Source organism: Myotis davidii, unplaced genomic scaffold, assembly GCF_000327345.1.
Source record: "Myotis davidii unplaced genomic scaffold, ASM32734v1 scaffold209, whole genome shotgun sequence".
Taxonomy (NCBI): Eukaryota; Metazoa; Chordata; class Mammalia; order Chiroptera; family Vespertilionidae; genus Myotis; species Myotis davidii.
In genome coordinates this window covers 1,310,912-1,328,118 of record NW_006300047.1, presented here as the reverse complement: position 1 = coordinate 1,328,118, position 17,207 = coordinate 1,310,912, and the positions used below count along the sequence as shown (strand labels likewise).

Here is a 17,207-nt window from a genome sequence, read left to right as displayed (position 1 = left end):
CCCGCCCCTCACCCCAGGCCTTCATCACCCTATTGTCTGTTTCCATGAGTTATGCATATATGCATACAAAGTCTTTGGTTGATTACCTCCCTCCACTTACCCTCCTCCCACCCCCGCTTTCCCTCCGAGATTCCTCACTTGGTTCCAAGCTTCCATGTCTCTGGATCCACTCCCTTCTTCAGCTTATTTTGTTCATTAGATTCCACATGAGTGAGATCATGTGATACTTGTCTTTCTCTGACTGATTTATTTTCACTTAGTATGATACGCTCAGGTCCTTCCATGCTGTCTCAGAGGGTAAGAGACTCTTCTTTTCTACTGCTGCATAGTATTCCATGATATAAATGGTCAGATATGAGTATTGCTATTCGTTTTGTTTTTTCCCCCACCTCTACCCAACTCTTGATCTCTACTACCCTTTTCTCGCTCATCCTCGCCCTCCAGCCAATCCCTCTAGGCAGGGCCTTTTGCACTTGTTCCTTTCCTGCAGATCTTCCCCGCTGTCTCCTTATCCAGGTCTCAACTCTGAAGTCGTCTCCTTAGAGAGGCCCTCCGGGACTGCCCCTCTCCCCGTCCCCACGCTTTCGCCCATTCCTCTTCCTTTCTCAGCTTCTAGTGCTGTCTGGCGTCGCCTCATCTCCGTCCTTCCTTGTTTACTGTCTGGCTTTCGGGCAGAGGTGTGAGCCCTTCGGGGAGGCGTCCTAATCATCCCGCTGGACCCCAGGACGGACGGACCACCACGTGTCTCCACGGAGGTTCCAGTCCGCCTCCCGGCTCCCGGCCCCGCGTATCTAACATGTTGCCAGATTCCACCTATTAAGCCAGTTTTTATTAAAACAAAAGTTGCCACTCGCTCAAACAGACCACGCTTCAGCTGCACACTTCGCCCCTAGTCCCCGCGTCCCGCTCCCAGACCCGCGTCCCAGCGCTCGGTTTCCTGACCCCGTGTAACCAACCCGGTTCTTGCCCTGGTCACCTGCAGTTCTCGGGCGTTCCGCGCCCAGCACTCCTCGTCCCCTGACTCCTTGACCATCACTTAAAACCAGTCCTCCGACACCTGTACCCCCGTCCGCCAGCCCTTCCCAGCCCTCCGACCCTGTGCCCAGTTACCGGACCCCCAGTTCTCAGACCTCCTGTGTCTCAGCTCCAGCTCACTCGTAGACTTCCTGAGTCCCAGTCCCAGCTCAGGCTCCCCCTGCGCCCCAGTCATCCGCGCACTCAGGCCCTCGGTCTCCAGCCTCTCCAGCCTCCACACAGGCTGAGCTTCCTCTCCAAACACGCAGTTTGCTGACCTCTGCACCCCGTGTTCCCGAAGCTCCAGGTCCGAAGAGGACTGGGAATTCTCCAGCCTCTTTGTTTTCCCGGCCCCCCTCTTATTCCCCTGCCCCCGGTGCTTTGCTGTTCCAGTCACCAGCTGTTCCCAGTTACTTTGTTTCCCACTTTGGTCCTTGGTTCTTACCTTTTTTTTTTTTTTTTTTTAATACTCCAGCCCTTTCATTTTCTTAGATCATTTGAAATCTCCCTTGTCCTGTCCTGCAAGCCGTCCCTTGTGCAATGTTGAGCCCGTCTGGGGACCATTGCTTGCCCTGCCCAGTCCGCCCCTCTCCCTCCCACAAGAGGAGGAGGTCGGTTTTGGGGGGGAGGTTGAGAGGGGGAGGCAGTTACCTGGGAGATAGTCCCCAGGGTGTTTCTGAAGTTTAGTCCTGAGACTTGGCGGGGGATTCTCAGTCGTTTCCTCTGTTATTGTGTTGGTGCTAAGTCATTCCTGGGTGTTGCATGTGGAGATGGGAGTGGCTCAGGGAAGTCTCTCAGCTCACCCTGACTGGGATCTGGATTCACTTAGGAGGACTCGCCTACCCTCCTTCTGCCTGGTTTCTCTTCACTGAAAAGTCCAGCCCTAGCCCTAGCGCTAGCCCCATCACCCAGGCATTTTCTGGATATCGAGAGTGGGCAAGGCTAAGGCAATATATCTCTTTTTATTTTTAACTTTTAAATGATCTCTGTGGATTGTTTCCCAAGTTAGGTGCTTTTCTTTTTGTTAATTCAAGAGTAAGATTTGTGAAATTGATGGTCCTGATGAGGGAACTGGGGATGGGGGGGGGGGATTTCCTGGGAGACAGTCCATTTTCTGGGTCCAGAGTGAATGAATTTTGGTTTAATTAAACTTTCTGGTCCTTAAACATTAGTAATACCACAACACAGATGTGATAAGCTGGTGTCCACCCAGGAGGTAATATAGAGTAATATAGTCTGGAGTAAGTGCAGGCCCTGGAAGTAGACAGCCTGGACTCAAATCCTGGTCCTGCCACATAAAGCTGTGTGATTTAAATAGAGTCAGTTGCCTGATCATTCTGGAAGTCCTAGCAAAATGGGGATACATAATGGTACCTGTCTCTAGGCTTGTTGCAATGAGCAAATAACATTACTCAGGTGACGTGATTGGTACTGTGCCTCTCCATGGTATGTAGTCAGGAAATTAGAGCTGTTATTGTTGTTTCCATAAGGAGATGGGGCTCTGGTGGGGTTGCTTTGTGGCCCAGTTCTGGGCCCTAAAAAGCTCTTCCTTTTATTGTGACCAAGGAGGCTCTGTCTCAGACTCACAGTTCTGCCTTCCTCAGAGGAGTAAGTGACATTGACAAGCCAGGGGAAATGAATCAATGTATCTTTTAAGGAGCAACTTAATATCAAAGATCAGTTTTAAAATTTAATTAAAAAATAATTAGGTTTAAGGCCAAACAAAAGGAAACCAACAAATGTTTTTGTTTTGTTTTGTTTTTTTAAAGGAAAAAGCATTAAGAATGAAAGCCTTCTTTTGGAAAGATTGTAATTGAGGCAGAAAAAGTGTTTGCTGAGGATGGCAGGGGAAGTCCAAGGTATTTTCAATCGTTTCTTTTTTTAAAAGTAAAACTATTTCCTCAAATTGTAAATAATACACATACAGGTTTCCATCCATCATTTCTTGAGACTACAGTTGAAATAGGGTTTTCCCACCTGTGGGATTGATAATTGGCACACAACAAAATAACATGACATGGATATATTTTCTTTCTTCTGTTCTTTTTATTAATAGAAACTTTTAAACATCAGGGAAGTGGGCAGAATAGTTTAGTGAGCAATTATTAACTCATGACCACTTCACCTATTTACTTTCTACCTCTCTCTCCAGTTTGTTTTGAAGCAAATCCTATAAATGGTATCATTTCACCAGTAAATATTTTAATATGTATCTCTAAAATACAGGTACTCTGCCTATGCTGGTTTGCCCAGTGGATAGAGCATTGGCCTGCAGATTGTCTGGCAAGGGCACATGCCTGGGTTATGGGCTCGATCCCCAGTAGGGGGCATGCAGGAGGCAGCCGATCAGTGATTCTCTCTCATCATTGATGTTTTTATCTCTCTCTCTCTCTCTCTCCCTCTCCTTCTCTGTCTGAAATCAATAAAAATATATGAAGAAAAATCCAAAAAAATACAGGTACTCCTTTAAAAACACAATTCCATTTCCATATCTATGAGAAATTGGTAATAATTCATTAATATCAGATACTCAATGTTCAAATTTCCATATTTGCTTTGTAATTTTATTTTATAGAATTATATTAAATATTTTTTAAAACCCAGGATCTAAATAAGGTTTAAACAATGCAAATTGGTTTGTCTTATAAATCTTTTAGGTCTCTCTCTAATTTTTAAAAAAATATGTATTTTATTGATTTTTTAGAGAGGAAGGGAGAGGGATAGAGAGTTAGAAATATCGATGAGAGAGAAACATCGATCAGCTGCTTCTTGCACACCTACTACTGGGGATGTGCCCGTAACCAAGGTACATGCCCTTGACCGGAATCGAACCTGGGACCCCCCAGTCCGCAGGTCGACGCTCTGTCCACTGAGTCAAACCATTTAGGGCTCTCTCTAATTTTTAAGTTTGTTATATTTTTAGTGTTCAGTATATTCACAGAGTTCTGCAAACATCATCATAATCAATTTTAGAACATTTTCATTACTCCCAAAGAAACCCTGTACCCATTAGCAGCCATTCCTCATTCTCCCTCCCTTAAGCCCCAGGCAATCACTAATCTATTTTCTCTCTCTGAATTTTCTATTCTGTATATTTCATATAAATTAATCATACAACATGTGGCCTTTTGTGTCTGGCTGTTTGCATGAAGTATGTTTTCAAGGTTCATAATGTAGCATAATATCTGTACTTCATTTCTTTTTGTGACTGAATAATATTCCATTATATGAATATGACAATTTTTGTGTGTGTGCATTAAAAGGAGAGACTATTCAGGTGAGTAGTTTGCAAACCAGAGAAGTGCAGCCATGGCCAGAAACTGAAAGTGCATTCCACTGAGACAAAGGGGAGGCCCACTTATATAAAATGCCCACAATGGTCACTGATTGGTCCATTTTTAAGCAAATGAGGAATCCAAATTTGCAGTTTATTTGGTCCAAATAGCACTGTCCTAATAGGTTGGAATTGCACATCCTGGTTGGTTGTTATGGATCTACTGATTGATTGGTCAGTAAAGGTGCAAATAAGGCTATAGCTGTGCAGCTCTTATTGGATGGGGCAGGTCTCGGCCCATTGGCCAAAGTGCCATCCCAGGAACTCCTTTATAAGCCCAGCTCTGCTGACAGACACACAGTGCAGGAGGCTGGCCCCTCAGTCTGTGGCTTTTCCCTGAGATGTATGGCCTCTGTCAGCAACGGCTGCTAGACTCTGGTTCTGAATTTGGACCCAATTAATTGCTAGGAAGTCCTTTTTGGCAGGTATATTCCTTCTTGGGGTCAACAGTTATGATACAAATAGTGAATATTTATTGAGTGCTTAGTCTGTCAGACACTAAGCTTCATCTGGATTACATTTTTAAATCCTTTCAGAAACATTATGAGGTACTTATATTGTAATCCATCGTTTCCAAATGATAAAACTGGAGCATAGAAAGGTGAATAACTTGCCAAAATTTACACATCCAGCATTAAAAAAGGAGTGTCATGTAGGTGTCAGGGAAGCAGTAGGCGGAGGTGTCCCATGCAAGTGCGGGTCACAGAAAACATCAGCAGAGCTCTTTGTGGACTTTAGGTCTTAAATCCAGGCATGTACAGAGCTTTCAAGCCTGTTGGCGAGAGCGGCACGGTTCATTACATTGTTATGAAGGTTTAGAGCAGCGGTTGTCAAACTGTGGGTTGCGACCCCTTTGGGGGTCAAACGACCCTTTCACAGGGGTCGCCTAAGACCATCGGAAAACACATATAATTACATATTGTTTTTGTGATTAATCACTATGCTTTAATTATGTTCAATTTGTAACAATGAAATTAGGGGTTGTGGCATTAGGAAGGTTGAGAACCACTGGTTTAGAGCCATCTGAAAGAGAATAAGTAAGAGGATGGACTAGTAACCAGGAAGAGGTAAAGAAACCGAAGGGAAAGCAATAGCTTAAAAAACCTGTTAAGTTTCCTCTTAGGATGCGTCCACACCACAGGTCAGTATTTGTTCCAAAACACCTTGAGTGGAGACCGGAAGAAAAGCATTTCCCAGTGTTCACCTGCTTCACAGGATGTGGCCAGCGAACTGGAAAACTTGCACATTGCAAGGATTAGACTAGCTCGACCACGCTCTGAATCTCAGATTAGGTTATAGTGTCAATGAAGGCTTTTCCACATTTACTGCACTGGGGAGGCCGCTCCCCATAGGGCTTCTCTGGTGCTCCATGCGAAAGGAGTGAGGAGCACCGACTGTAACTCTTCCAGCACCGGCTGCACTGATGGGGCTTCTCTCCCCTGTGGGTCCTCTGGTCCTGGATGAGGCTGGCACTCTGACTGAAGGCCTTCCCACGCTCCTCACAGTGGTCCGATTCCTCGGTGATTAAAAAGGCCAGCACTCTGCCAGAAGGTTTTCCCACACTCATTACCTTCACAGGGTCTTTCTCCAGTGGGAATTCTTTGATGTTGAATGAGTCCTGAGCTCTGAGTGAAGCTCTTCCCACATTCATCACATTCGTGTTGTCTTTCTCCTACGGGGTTTCCCCAGGGCCCTTCTGTCGGAGCCTTTTGCTCATCAGCTTCTCCACGCTGGGCATCCTGGTGTGACACCTCCCAGCTGTCTCCATAAAATACTCTCCTATGTCGCTCCACTATCTCAGGACTGTTTCCTTCGCACCACTCTCCTTCCTCAGTCCTGGTCAGTCTGTCTCTCCAACAGGGCGGGACTCCTGAGCCTGGCTCCCATGTGAGCTGAGGCTTCTCAGGCAGGGACTGGAGGCTCAGTGATGCCTGCTCCCCTGGAGCCACTGTCTCTCTTCTTTTTATTAAATATATTTTTATTGATTTCACAGAGGAAGGGAGAGGGAGAGAAAGAGATTGAAACATCAGTGATGAGAGAGAATCATGATTGGCTGCCTCCTTCATGCCCCCTATTGGGGATTAAGCCCACAACCCGGGCATGTGCCCTGATGGCGAGTCGAACTGGAGAATCAAACCGTGACCTTGTTCATAGGTCGACACTCAACCATTGAGCCACCATGCCGGGTGCCAGTGTCTGTGTCTGCAGGCTGCCATTTCATGCTACGGTTCATTGAGCTCTTTCTCCAGGTCCTCCAGCAAAATCATCGCTGCTTTTGCAGCCAGGCCTTGGATAGGCCATATTTTGCTTATTCCTTCATGAGTTGATGGACATTTTGAAGAATGCTGCAGTGAACACTCGCGTACAAGGTTTTGTGTGGTATATGTTTTCGTTTTCCTTGGGTGTACACCTAAGAGCGGAACTGCTGGGTGGGTCCATTTGAGGAACGGTCGGACTTTTCCAAGGCAGCTGCACCGTTCTCCTTTCCCACCAGCACTGCGTGACGGTTCTGGTTTCTGCAAGGTCTGCCATTCTCGTGGCTGTGAAGTGGTGTCTCTTTGTGGTTTTGATTTGCATTTCCCTAATGACTAATGGCGTTGAACATTGCTTCATGTGCTTATTGGCCACTTGTATATCTTCTCTGGAGAAATGGCTGGTGAGAGTCTTTGCCCATTTTTAATAGGTTGTTTTCCTTTCTGTTGAGCTATAAGAATTCTGTATAATCTGGATATAGGTCCTTTATCAGATATGTTGTTTATAAACATTTCCCCCCCCCTTTTATGGGTTGTTTATTCCCTTTCCTGATGGTATCCTTTGAAGCATAGTCTTTATTTTTTTAAACTACAGATTCCCCTTTCATATCTCTCTCTTTCACCCCTTGCAATTTTTGTTGAAGGAAGCATTTTATCCTGTAAGGTTTCTTTGCAGGATTTTGCTGATTACATCCTTTTGGTGTGGTTTGATGTGTTTCTCAGTCTCCTGTATATCCTATAAATTGGCAATTAGAATCTGCTGTATTTTGAGTTAGGAATGTTTGAGTGGAGTTTGAAGTCAGATAGGTTCAAGGCCAAATACATTAAGTGCAAATAACCAGGAAGTGGAATGGCTCTAGGAAATGCATACACAAAATAAATGGGTTTCATGAGGCCAGAAACAAATAAGATGACCATTAATTGGGGATGTGGATAAATGTATGTGGTATGATCACATGATGGAAAACCTCAGAGACGTTAAAAGGAAAAAAGTGGACTTATACACACCATTAACATTAACGTTTTCTGAAGAAAAGGAGAGTGCAGAATTACACCTAAAATATATACCTTGATGCACATCAGTACATGCACAGAAAACTGTTTTTGGATTTATATGTGTATGTAGAAGTAAGAAAATTGTTAGGGTGATAGTGGCCATTATTTATTTGTTTTTCTGTAAAAAATAGTAGGGAAGAATACTTGATTACCAGCCTCTGCTAGCTAAGGAATTTGATTTTCAGATACTACTTTCGCTGTTATTGGGAAAGTAAACTTGTAGGGTCAGAAAGGCATGGTTCTCAAGCATTGTTTTTTGTAAGGCTTTATCTTTGAAATCCTTGATGTTCTTTCCAAACAGTAATTATTATGTAAAGAATTCTTAAGTTAGAAACATACTGAAACCCCCAGTTCAAGGATGGCGAAAGCCAGACCCAGAGAAGTCAGATAATTTGTGGAACAGACAAGCTCTAAGGGCTTCTTGATACACCAGAGTTTGGGTTTAGTGGGTAATTTGCTGCTGATCTTGCCGGATGTTTATGCACATTTTGGCAGCTTCTTATTTTCTGGAATGTCAAAGGTCATGGTTTCCTCTTTGGCATTGACTGGGTCATCTGCAGCAGTGACTTGGATTTGGAATAAAGAATAAGCTGAGCCCTGGCTGGGTTTGCTCAGTGGTTAGAGTGTGAACTGAAGGATTGAGGGTTTGATTCCCGGTCAAGGGCATGTACCTATCTCGGTTGCAGGCTCAGTCCCGGCCTGGGTCAAGGACAAATGTGGGAGGCAACCAATCAATCTCTCTCTTTCTCTCCACTGTTTCTCTCTGGAAACAGATTTTTTCATCTTTCAAAATTGAACCTCTGTACCCATTAATGACTCCTCATTCTTCCCTCTCCCCCCACAGCCTTGCAATCAGCATTCTGCTGTCTGCCTCTATGACTACTGTAGCACCTCATAGAATTGGAATTTCTCCCACTCTCTCTAAAAATCAATGGAGAAATATCCTTGAGTGAGGATTAAAAAAAAAGAATAAGCTGAAAACTGAGTGAATGGAAGAAGGAATATTAGTGGTTTTCATTCAAAGCAGGAAAAGTGCTGGTATCACACTTTCTTTGTCCTTGTTGAAGGCACTGGTTTGGCAGTTAGCAAGAAGTAAGAGCTCCACCACGAGCAGATATTTGACCATCTCCTTTGAGAGCAAGTGGCAATAGACATTTGACATTGACATTGACCCTATTGACATGGACTCTCTTGCTTCCCGTTGCATGACTGCCCGGGTAACTAATAGAAGTCACGTTCTCAGAGCTCTTAAAATATGGAACCAAAATCTAAGATTTTACGGGCTTCCATGAATTCTGGCAATGTGGACATAATTCCAGATAAAGCACCTTCCCTCCTGCCTACCAACATCTTGTCTGTACATATGCTCTGCATTCTCCACAGGTGAGCGCACCCTGAGGGGTGTGCACATTTATTGTTTTGTATAAGTCACAGATATGCAAGCAGTGTACCAACAGAGGTAAAATATATCTGTGGCACTAAAATTTCCATGGAGGGGGTGATAAGAAAAAAAGCCCCTAAGGGAGAAAGTAATAATTAAAAAAAGGTTGCAAAACACCTATATAGGTTGAAGTAATTTACCTTTATCATATAACTTTGCTTTTGTTTTTACCCTTAATATTTCTGGATAAAACTTCAACATGTTGCTATGTGGTCTTCATATTGTTCACTTTTATGAACTTCATAATCTATCATTAATCCATCATCTTGCATGTAGCATAATTTAAAAAATATATTTTTATTGATTTCAGAGAGGAAAGGAGAGGGAGAGAGAGAAACATCAATGATGAGAGAGAATCATTGATCTGCTGCCTCCTGTACACCCCAACTGGGGATGAAGCCCGCAACTCAGGCCTGTGCAACCCTGGTTGCTTGGTTACAGCATCTGCCCCACGAACTGAAGGGATGTGGGTTCAATATTCCTGGTCAAGGGCATGTACTTGGGTTGAAGGTTCAATCCCCAGTCGGTAGGGCTTTATGCAGAGGCAACCAATTGATGTGTGTCTTTCTCCCTCCCTCTCCCTCCTTCTCCTTCCCCTCCCTCCTTTCCCTCCCCCTCTCCCTCCCTCTCTCCGTTCTTTCCACTCTCTCTATAAAACAATGGGAAAAAAATCCTTGGGTGAGGATAAACAACAAAAATAAAGCTACCCGTAAGAGTGAGGGCTCTAGTGGCAGCAGAGCCAGGCCAGAAACCCAGATTTTCAGGGTTCAACATTTAGGAGACATTTATTTGATGACAGTTTAGTGCATCTTCTGTCACTTAGCAAAGGGCTGTACTGTTGATGTCTGTTGAAACGAATTGAATGAACTGCCAAAAAATGTTTTGTTGGAGTAATGGTTGTGTTAGCCAGGACTCTCCAGTGGCATGTGGCAGAAGCTTATTTCAGCACAGTGGGGATTTAAGGTGTCTTATAATGACCCTGGTTTGGTGGCTTACTTGGTTGAAGTGCCATCTCATATACCAAAAGGTGGCAGGTTCGATCCCAGGTTGGAGTGTGTACAGGTGGCAAACGATCAGTGTTTTATTTGCCCTTCCTCTCTCTCTAAAATAAGTAAAAACATATCCTTGGATGAAGAATGATAAATAACGTTTTAACATGGCTGTCCTGGACTAAAAAAAAAAAAAAGAACTGCATCTAAGAGTAAAGGCCATGACCTAGTACTAAGGACAAAATGAAAATAAATCAGCCCTAATGAATGAATAAATAAATAAATAAATAAATGAAGTGTCTTATAATGGACACTGAATCGGATGGACTCAGGTGCTTAGAGAATCATCAGGATAACCTTTCTGTCCAGTTCACAGCTGAGTGTGTACAGGTGGCAAACGATCAGTGTTTTATTTGCCCTTCCTCTCTCTCTAAAATAAGTAAAAACATATCCTTGGATGAGAATGAATGAATAAATGAATGAGTGAATGAATGAATAAATAAACAAATGAAGTGTCTTATAATGGACACTGAACCAGATGGACTCAGGTGCTTAGAGAATCATCAGGACAACCTTTCTGTCCAGTTCACAGCTCTACCTTTTTCTCCGTTGGCTTCAGATTCAAGCAGCCTCTCCTCTGTGGAGGCAAGATGACTACCAGCAGCTCTTGGGTCACATCCTACAATGTAACAACACCCAAGCAAAGAGTGGACCTCTTTCCCAGTGGCTCCGGCACAAGTCCTGGGCTGACTCACAGCAGCCTGGCTGGCCATGTGGTCATCCTGGACCTGGCCTACGTGGCTCAGTGGTTGAGCATCGGACCTATGAGCAGGGGGCGGGGGGAGGAGGAGGTCACGGTTCCATTCCTGATCAGGGCACTTGCCTGGGTTTCCGTTATAATCCCCAGTGTGGGGTATGCAGGAGGCAGCTGATCAATGATTTTCTCTTATCATTGATGTTTCTATCTCTCCCTCTCTCTTTTCTCTGAAATTAAAAAAAAGAAAATGTCCAAATGGTCCTTGGAAGAAAAAAGGTTCCCCACCCTTGGGATAGAGGATAAATTGAAGGGGAAGGGCTGTAGTAATTTTGAATGGGATAATCAGGGTAGACCTCACAGGGAAGGTGGTATCTGAACAAACCTGAGGGAGGGGAGGATGATTCCTGTTTTGGTTTTTTTTTGCTCCTGGGCAGCTGTAAGTGGGGAGTGAAGACCCATTCTTTGGGCCTGATTTCTGCTTGCGCATCCAGGAGCCTCCAGAGCCTGGCGTAGTACTTCCTCTGACCATTCGGCAGCTCCCTGGTGGGCCTGTGTTCCCAGCTTCCTGCCGGGAACCTTGCCCATTCCCATCTGATTTTTCCTTGCCTGCATCTGCATATCTTGGAATTTGCTCTTCCCCATCTTAAAAAAAAGGCAAAGACCCAAAATGACATTAAAAGACTATTGTGAAAACAGAACATACATATACATATGCCTTCCTTGCGCATTAAATATTTACATTTTTAGGTATTCTACTTTTTAAATTTTTTAAAAAAGTATTTTTATTGATCTCAGAGAGAAAGAGAGAGGGAGAGAGAGCTAGAAACATCAATGATGAGAGGGAATCATTGATCAGCAGCCTCCTGCACATCCCCACTGGGGCTTGAGCCCACTACCCGGGCATGTGCCCTGATTGGGAATCAAACCATGACCTCCTGGTTCATAGGTTGATGCTCAACCACTGAACCACACTGGCAAACACTGTATTTGTTCAAAGTATTTGCATTTTATATAATTGCACTGAGTCTACATTTGAATCAGTGTCAGTGAGTAAAGTAGGTTTATAGCTGTTTGTCTGGAAAAATATATTATACTAGAGGCCTGGTGTACAGATCGGTACGCTGGTAGGGTCCCTCAGCCTGGCCTGGGCCCTCTCGCAATCCGGGACCCCACCCTGACCGGGGAAGGACAGCATGAGGCCTCCAGGGCTCCAGGGCATGTCCAGCTGGCTTTGCCCAGTCCCAATCGGCCGGATCCCAGCAGCAAGCTAACTACCAGTAGGAGCGTCTGCCCCCTGGTAGTCAGTGCTTGTCATAGCGACTGGTTGAACGATTGGACGCTTATCCGTACATCAGGAATCTATATATATAAAAGCCCAGCAACTGGAACAGCAGAATGACCAGAATGACCAGAACGACCTGTCACTATGACACACACTGCTGTGGCCAACTGGCCTGATCAGACCCCTAACCTCCCACAGTTCAATCCGGGACCCCACCCTGACCGGGGAAGGACAGCAGGAGGTCTCCAGGGCTCCAGGGCATGTCCAGCTGGTCTTGTCCCCCTGGCTGGCCCCACCCCGATCAGCCCCACCCATCCAGATTAGGGGCAGGGCCAGTCCTCCAACTGCCTGTGGCCCCTCCCTACCACTGGCCCAGCCCCATTCGGCCCCCATTGGGATGGGCTGGCCAGACCCCATCGGTGCATGAATTCGTGCACCGGGCCTCTAGTAAATAAAACAAGAGTAAACTATACTTGGTATACTTAAAATTGTAAACTTACTTTGCTCACCCCGTATTTATCTATGTTCCTTCTCTTCACAATGATAGAAATGATCACATAACATTCCATAAAATTGAGGTACTCCAATTATTTAACCTTTCTCCCATTGTAGGAAAAGAAAGAAATTCCATTTATGATGTTCTAGGATGAAATTGGCAAATGTTTTCTGCAAAGGGCCAGATAGTAAATATTTTCTGCTTTGCAGGCCATCTGGTCTGTGTCCCAACCACTCACCCCTTTGTTGTAGGATAAAAGCAGCAAATGGAAAGACATGGCTGTATTCCCATAAAACTTTATTTAGACAACAGGCAGCAGCTGGATTTGGTTTGAGCTATAGTTTGCTGACCCCTGCTCTAGGACACTACTGGAAAAATCTGCGCAACTGTGACACTATGTTTAGGCCGCCATCGTGTTGTAGAGGAAAAAACACTACTGGCAGTCCTGGGTCTCACTCCCTATAGGACATGGGCAATTCATGTTTAGGCCGCCATCGTGTTGTAGAGGAAAAAGCACTACTCTGGCAGTCCTGGGTCTCACTCCCTATAGGACGTGGCAATTCTCTGACTTTTGATTCCCTGGTCAGAAAATGGAAATGAAAGTGAGAGATGCACATACAGCGCCTTTCTCAGTACCTGGAAGATAGAAGGACCGGTGAAATAGTTACTTGTTCCTTTTCTCATCTCCCCCATTCCTCCTCTGTAGCTTAGCTTCCTATGCATCAAGAGTATCGTGTAGCGTTTGGTACGCTCTGTCACACTGTTTTTCAAGAACTTACTACCCCAGGATATTGTCACTGGTCGTGCGTACCTTTTCCTCCATAGCTTTACCAGCACTGCGGGATTTCCTTCTAAATGTTTCTTGGCCAAGTTAACAGTTATTTAATGGTAACATGTGGAGGTTAATTTTATGTAAGAATATAATTTGTATTTCTCCGGGCCTGGGGGAAGGTACACATTCTCTTCCAAGTGTTTGCACACTGCCATTTAGTGTTTTTCCTACAACAGAGATTGGCACACTAGGTCGGCTATGTGTTTTGTAAATAAAGCTTTGTTGGAACACAGTCCCATCCATTCTTTTACTCTTGTCTATGGCTCCTTTCACACTATGATGGCAGATTGAGTAGCTATGACAGAGACTTAATGGCTTGGGAACCTAAAATATTCACTGTTTGATCTTTACAGAAAATGTTTGTTGATTCTGCTGTAGAGTAAACTATTTGCTCGTTTATAAATTTGCTGTTGACTCTGTCTCAGACATCACACATCCACTTGGATGGCCTGAGTCTGTCTCCTGTCTATTGTGTGGTCATGAACAGTCTGTCCTTTTATCCCGGCCCAGCTGGGCCACTTTCCTCCACAATACTGGGAACCAGCGCCCTGACTTTGGGGAGTGTGATCGTTCATTTTATCTGTTCACATGCTAGGGCTTGAGCAGACAAAACTGCTGCTTCACTCTGCACGTTTCACATGCCAAGGCTGCTGCTGTGGCCTGGCTCGTCCTGGTCCCTCTGTTTAAAGCTCCTTGGAGAACCATGAAACACCCCTCGGAGTCTTGATTCCATAATTGTTGATTTCCTTCTGTTTGCAGGGCTGCGTTAAGGCTTAGGGAATCTTGGACCGTTTGTCTAGGCGGCCCCAGTATGAATCCAATTGGAGAATGGTGTTATAATTAAGGTTGCCATTCTGGGGCCAGATCTCTTGATTACCTAATTTATATTATGGCTATCCTGTATTGCAATAGAAAATGAGCAGTTGGGTCTAATTTTGTCTCATAAATTGAGGGCCTTAACATTCTTTAAAAGGCAGGTGAGTCTTTGGGAGGGGTTGAGATTGAGTTGATTGTAGGAGGGAGAGTCGCCTAGTGAGAGGGAGAAACCAAGGATGGTGTCCTGGCCTGGTTGCTGCCTCCCTCCGTGTGCGGAGACCTAGTCTAGAGGGTGTCGCCGCCAGAAAAGCTCAGTTTCAGGACCCAGAGTCCCCTGGAGGCTAGGAGTGTAAATAGAAGCATCCTTACTGTTAATTTCCCGGTAAACTGCTGGTCGGACCCAGCGCTGGGATTCCCGGCGAAACCCTACTGTGGCAGGACCAGCCTGTGCGTGAGCTCTCTCCCCGTGAAACTTCAGAATTGACAATGCCGAGACTCACAGTTCCCAGAACAGAGTCCTACAGGGTGTTTTGGACCAGGGTTTGCGCGAGTGTGTGGTTTTTCATTGTGTGCCTCAGTTGCTCCGACGTTTGCTTGAAACCGGCGGGCTGCCTAACGCAAACGTGCCTGTTCCGAGTCTGGTTTATCCGATCACGGAATCGTTTAGTGGCAGAACCCTAGTGGGTTTTAAGTGGTTGACCTGTGCCCAGAAGTGGTGGCCTGGGGGGAGCTGAGAGTCTCGTTCCCTCGTGCCCTTTTCCAAAAAATGAAGTGACTTACCTGTTAGTGGGAATCAGGAGGCCTGGCCATCTGGCACTCCTGCCGCTGCTTGGGAGTCCGGAAGGACTTGGTTGGTGCTGGACCCTAAGAGTCTCTAGGGGTTGGGGAGGTGGTGAGGAGAGAAGGAGTGGAAGCTTCTCTTATGGATATCCCCACATGGGCCACCAACGTGGAAGGTTAAAGCGGGTGGTGTGCCGGTACGCTACATAGCCATCAAGATGAAAGAGAATTGAATTTATATAAGGAAAAGGGGATGGAAGATGGGAATAGCTAAAAGAAAGGGCTGTGCAGAGAAAAGGGTGTTACCGGGGGACAAGCTGTCACTGCCCATTGCTCCCTTGCTTGCAAGTCTCGTGGGGTCCTCTAGAGGTTAGGGCAGTGGTCGGCAAACCACGTCTCGCGAGCCACATGCGGCTCTTTGGCCCCTTGAGTGTGGCTCTTCCACAAAATACCATGTGTGGGCGCGCACGTACAGTGCAATTGAGACTTCGTGGCCCATGCACAGAAGTCGGTTTTCAGAAAGGAGATAGATGAAACAAGTATACAAGACGAGTGTGGATGGGAGAGTTGGAAGGGGTCGACCTCAGCGAATGTACCTCCATCAGATTGAGGGCGTTTTTAGCAAAGGCCAGCTTCGGAGTACCCTAATTAAGTTAATAACAATGTACCTACCTATATAGTTTAAGTTTAAAAAATTTGGCTCTCAAAAGGAATTTCATTCGTTGTACTGTTGATATTTGGGTCTGTTGACTAATGAGTTTGCCAACCACTGGGTTAGGGGACACGTGCCTGTGGGGGAATGTGGCACAGACATGCTCCTTGGAGCGAGAGCGCCACTGGATTCTTTGTGCTGAGGGTATCATCTCTCTCTTGCAGGTGGGAATCTTAGGGGAGGTCTCAGGGGAAGGTTTTAGTAGAATATCCATCAGCTTTCCAGGTGCCCTCTTTCAGGGTCATGGTCTCCACTGATGGGTCAGGGCCAGGGCAGGGGGTCATTAGTCTCTGCAGGTGGCCCTGAGGCAGCCACAGAGGCACTTGTCTGGTTTTGCTGCTTTTCTGGGCCTGGAACACAACTGAGGCCTAGATGTTACCTTTAGGGAGGAAAAGGCCTGGGAGTCCAAACTGCATGACCAGGCATATGCTGGGGGAGGAAGGGTTGCCCTGGGGGCAAGGTTCTTGTTTTCCAGGTTTTGCCCCTTGCTACCACTTGGGGCTTTCTGCCCTGGTGAGTTTTGTACCTGGCCCATCGTCCTTGCCCTGGGGATCTAACAGGCTTATTTGCATCCCTGACAAGGCTTGCCACCCAGGATTGGTTTAAGGAGCAGGTTTAAGAGTCCCCATAATCCTCTCTGCTCTAGGGATTAGGCCAGATGTGTGGCTGGAGGGCTGAGGAAGCACAGTTCAGGGAGCAGATTATTGTGCCCCCGGGGGATTCTCGGCAGGAGGGTTTCTCAGAGAAGGTGAAAAACCCTGGAGCCAGTCATCAGGAGGAGGTTGGTTTGTCTTTGTTGGCCCTTCGCTGAGGAAGCCATTTTTCTGTCTGAAGTTGAACTGCCAAGGTTACCTGGTTTTGTGGGGGTTGGAAGGCATGGGCTTTGGGGTAAATGTTGGGTCTGTCACCTCTGAGCTGTTCGTTGGGCAAGTGATCAGTGTCTCCAAGCCTCGGTTCCTTTATCCATTATGTTGGGGCTGCCAGTGCCCAGCTTACAGGTGACTGTAAAGGTTTAATGTGTATCTCAGAATGGAAAATTGGTAGCAGATCTGGCCTCTAGGTGTATTATGTTTGGTTTATGCAGAGTTGGCTGAAACACTTCCCGAAAAAGAGTATAATTAGGTGCTGTGGACGAAAGGGGCCACATGCTAACCTGACAAGCTCAGGGGAGGCCTGCATGGCGATCTTGCAAACTCGAGACCTAAAGTAACCACAAAGAATGGTCTGAAATTAAATTTTAACTAAAAGCAGTTATGGTGGGTCAGAGGAGGCGCGGGGAGAGTAGGGCGCTGTGGTCCGAGCTGAAGGGTGAAGCTGGCGGAGCAGGAGGATGGGCGGTGAGAGAGCGGGGCCGGCGTCGCCGGGCGGGGGTCGCGTAGCCGAGCGACGTTGCTACGGTTTAGGGAGGGTCCCCTCCCTGGCGCCGCTGGGGTGGGCGGGTTCTGA

General features: G+C 46.0%; 1 protein-coding gene across 1 annotated transcript in view; it reads left to right on the top strand.

Moving 5' to 3' along the window:
• LOC102763755 (sorting nexin-29) overlaps positions 1 to 17,207 on the top strand; it is a 440,536-nt gene that overhangs the window by 11,464 nt on the left and 411,865 nt on the right. The window contains exon 2 of the mRNA XM_015572131.1: positions 2,784 to 2,873. Within this exon, the coding sequence (XP_015427617.1) occupies positions 2,855 to 2,873 (19 nt within the window). The 5' untranslated portion in view covers positions 2,784 to 2,854. The remainder of the gene's footprint in view (positions 1 to 2,783; positions 2,874 to 17,207) is intronic.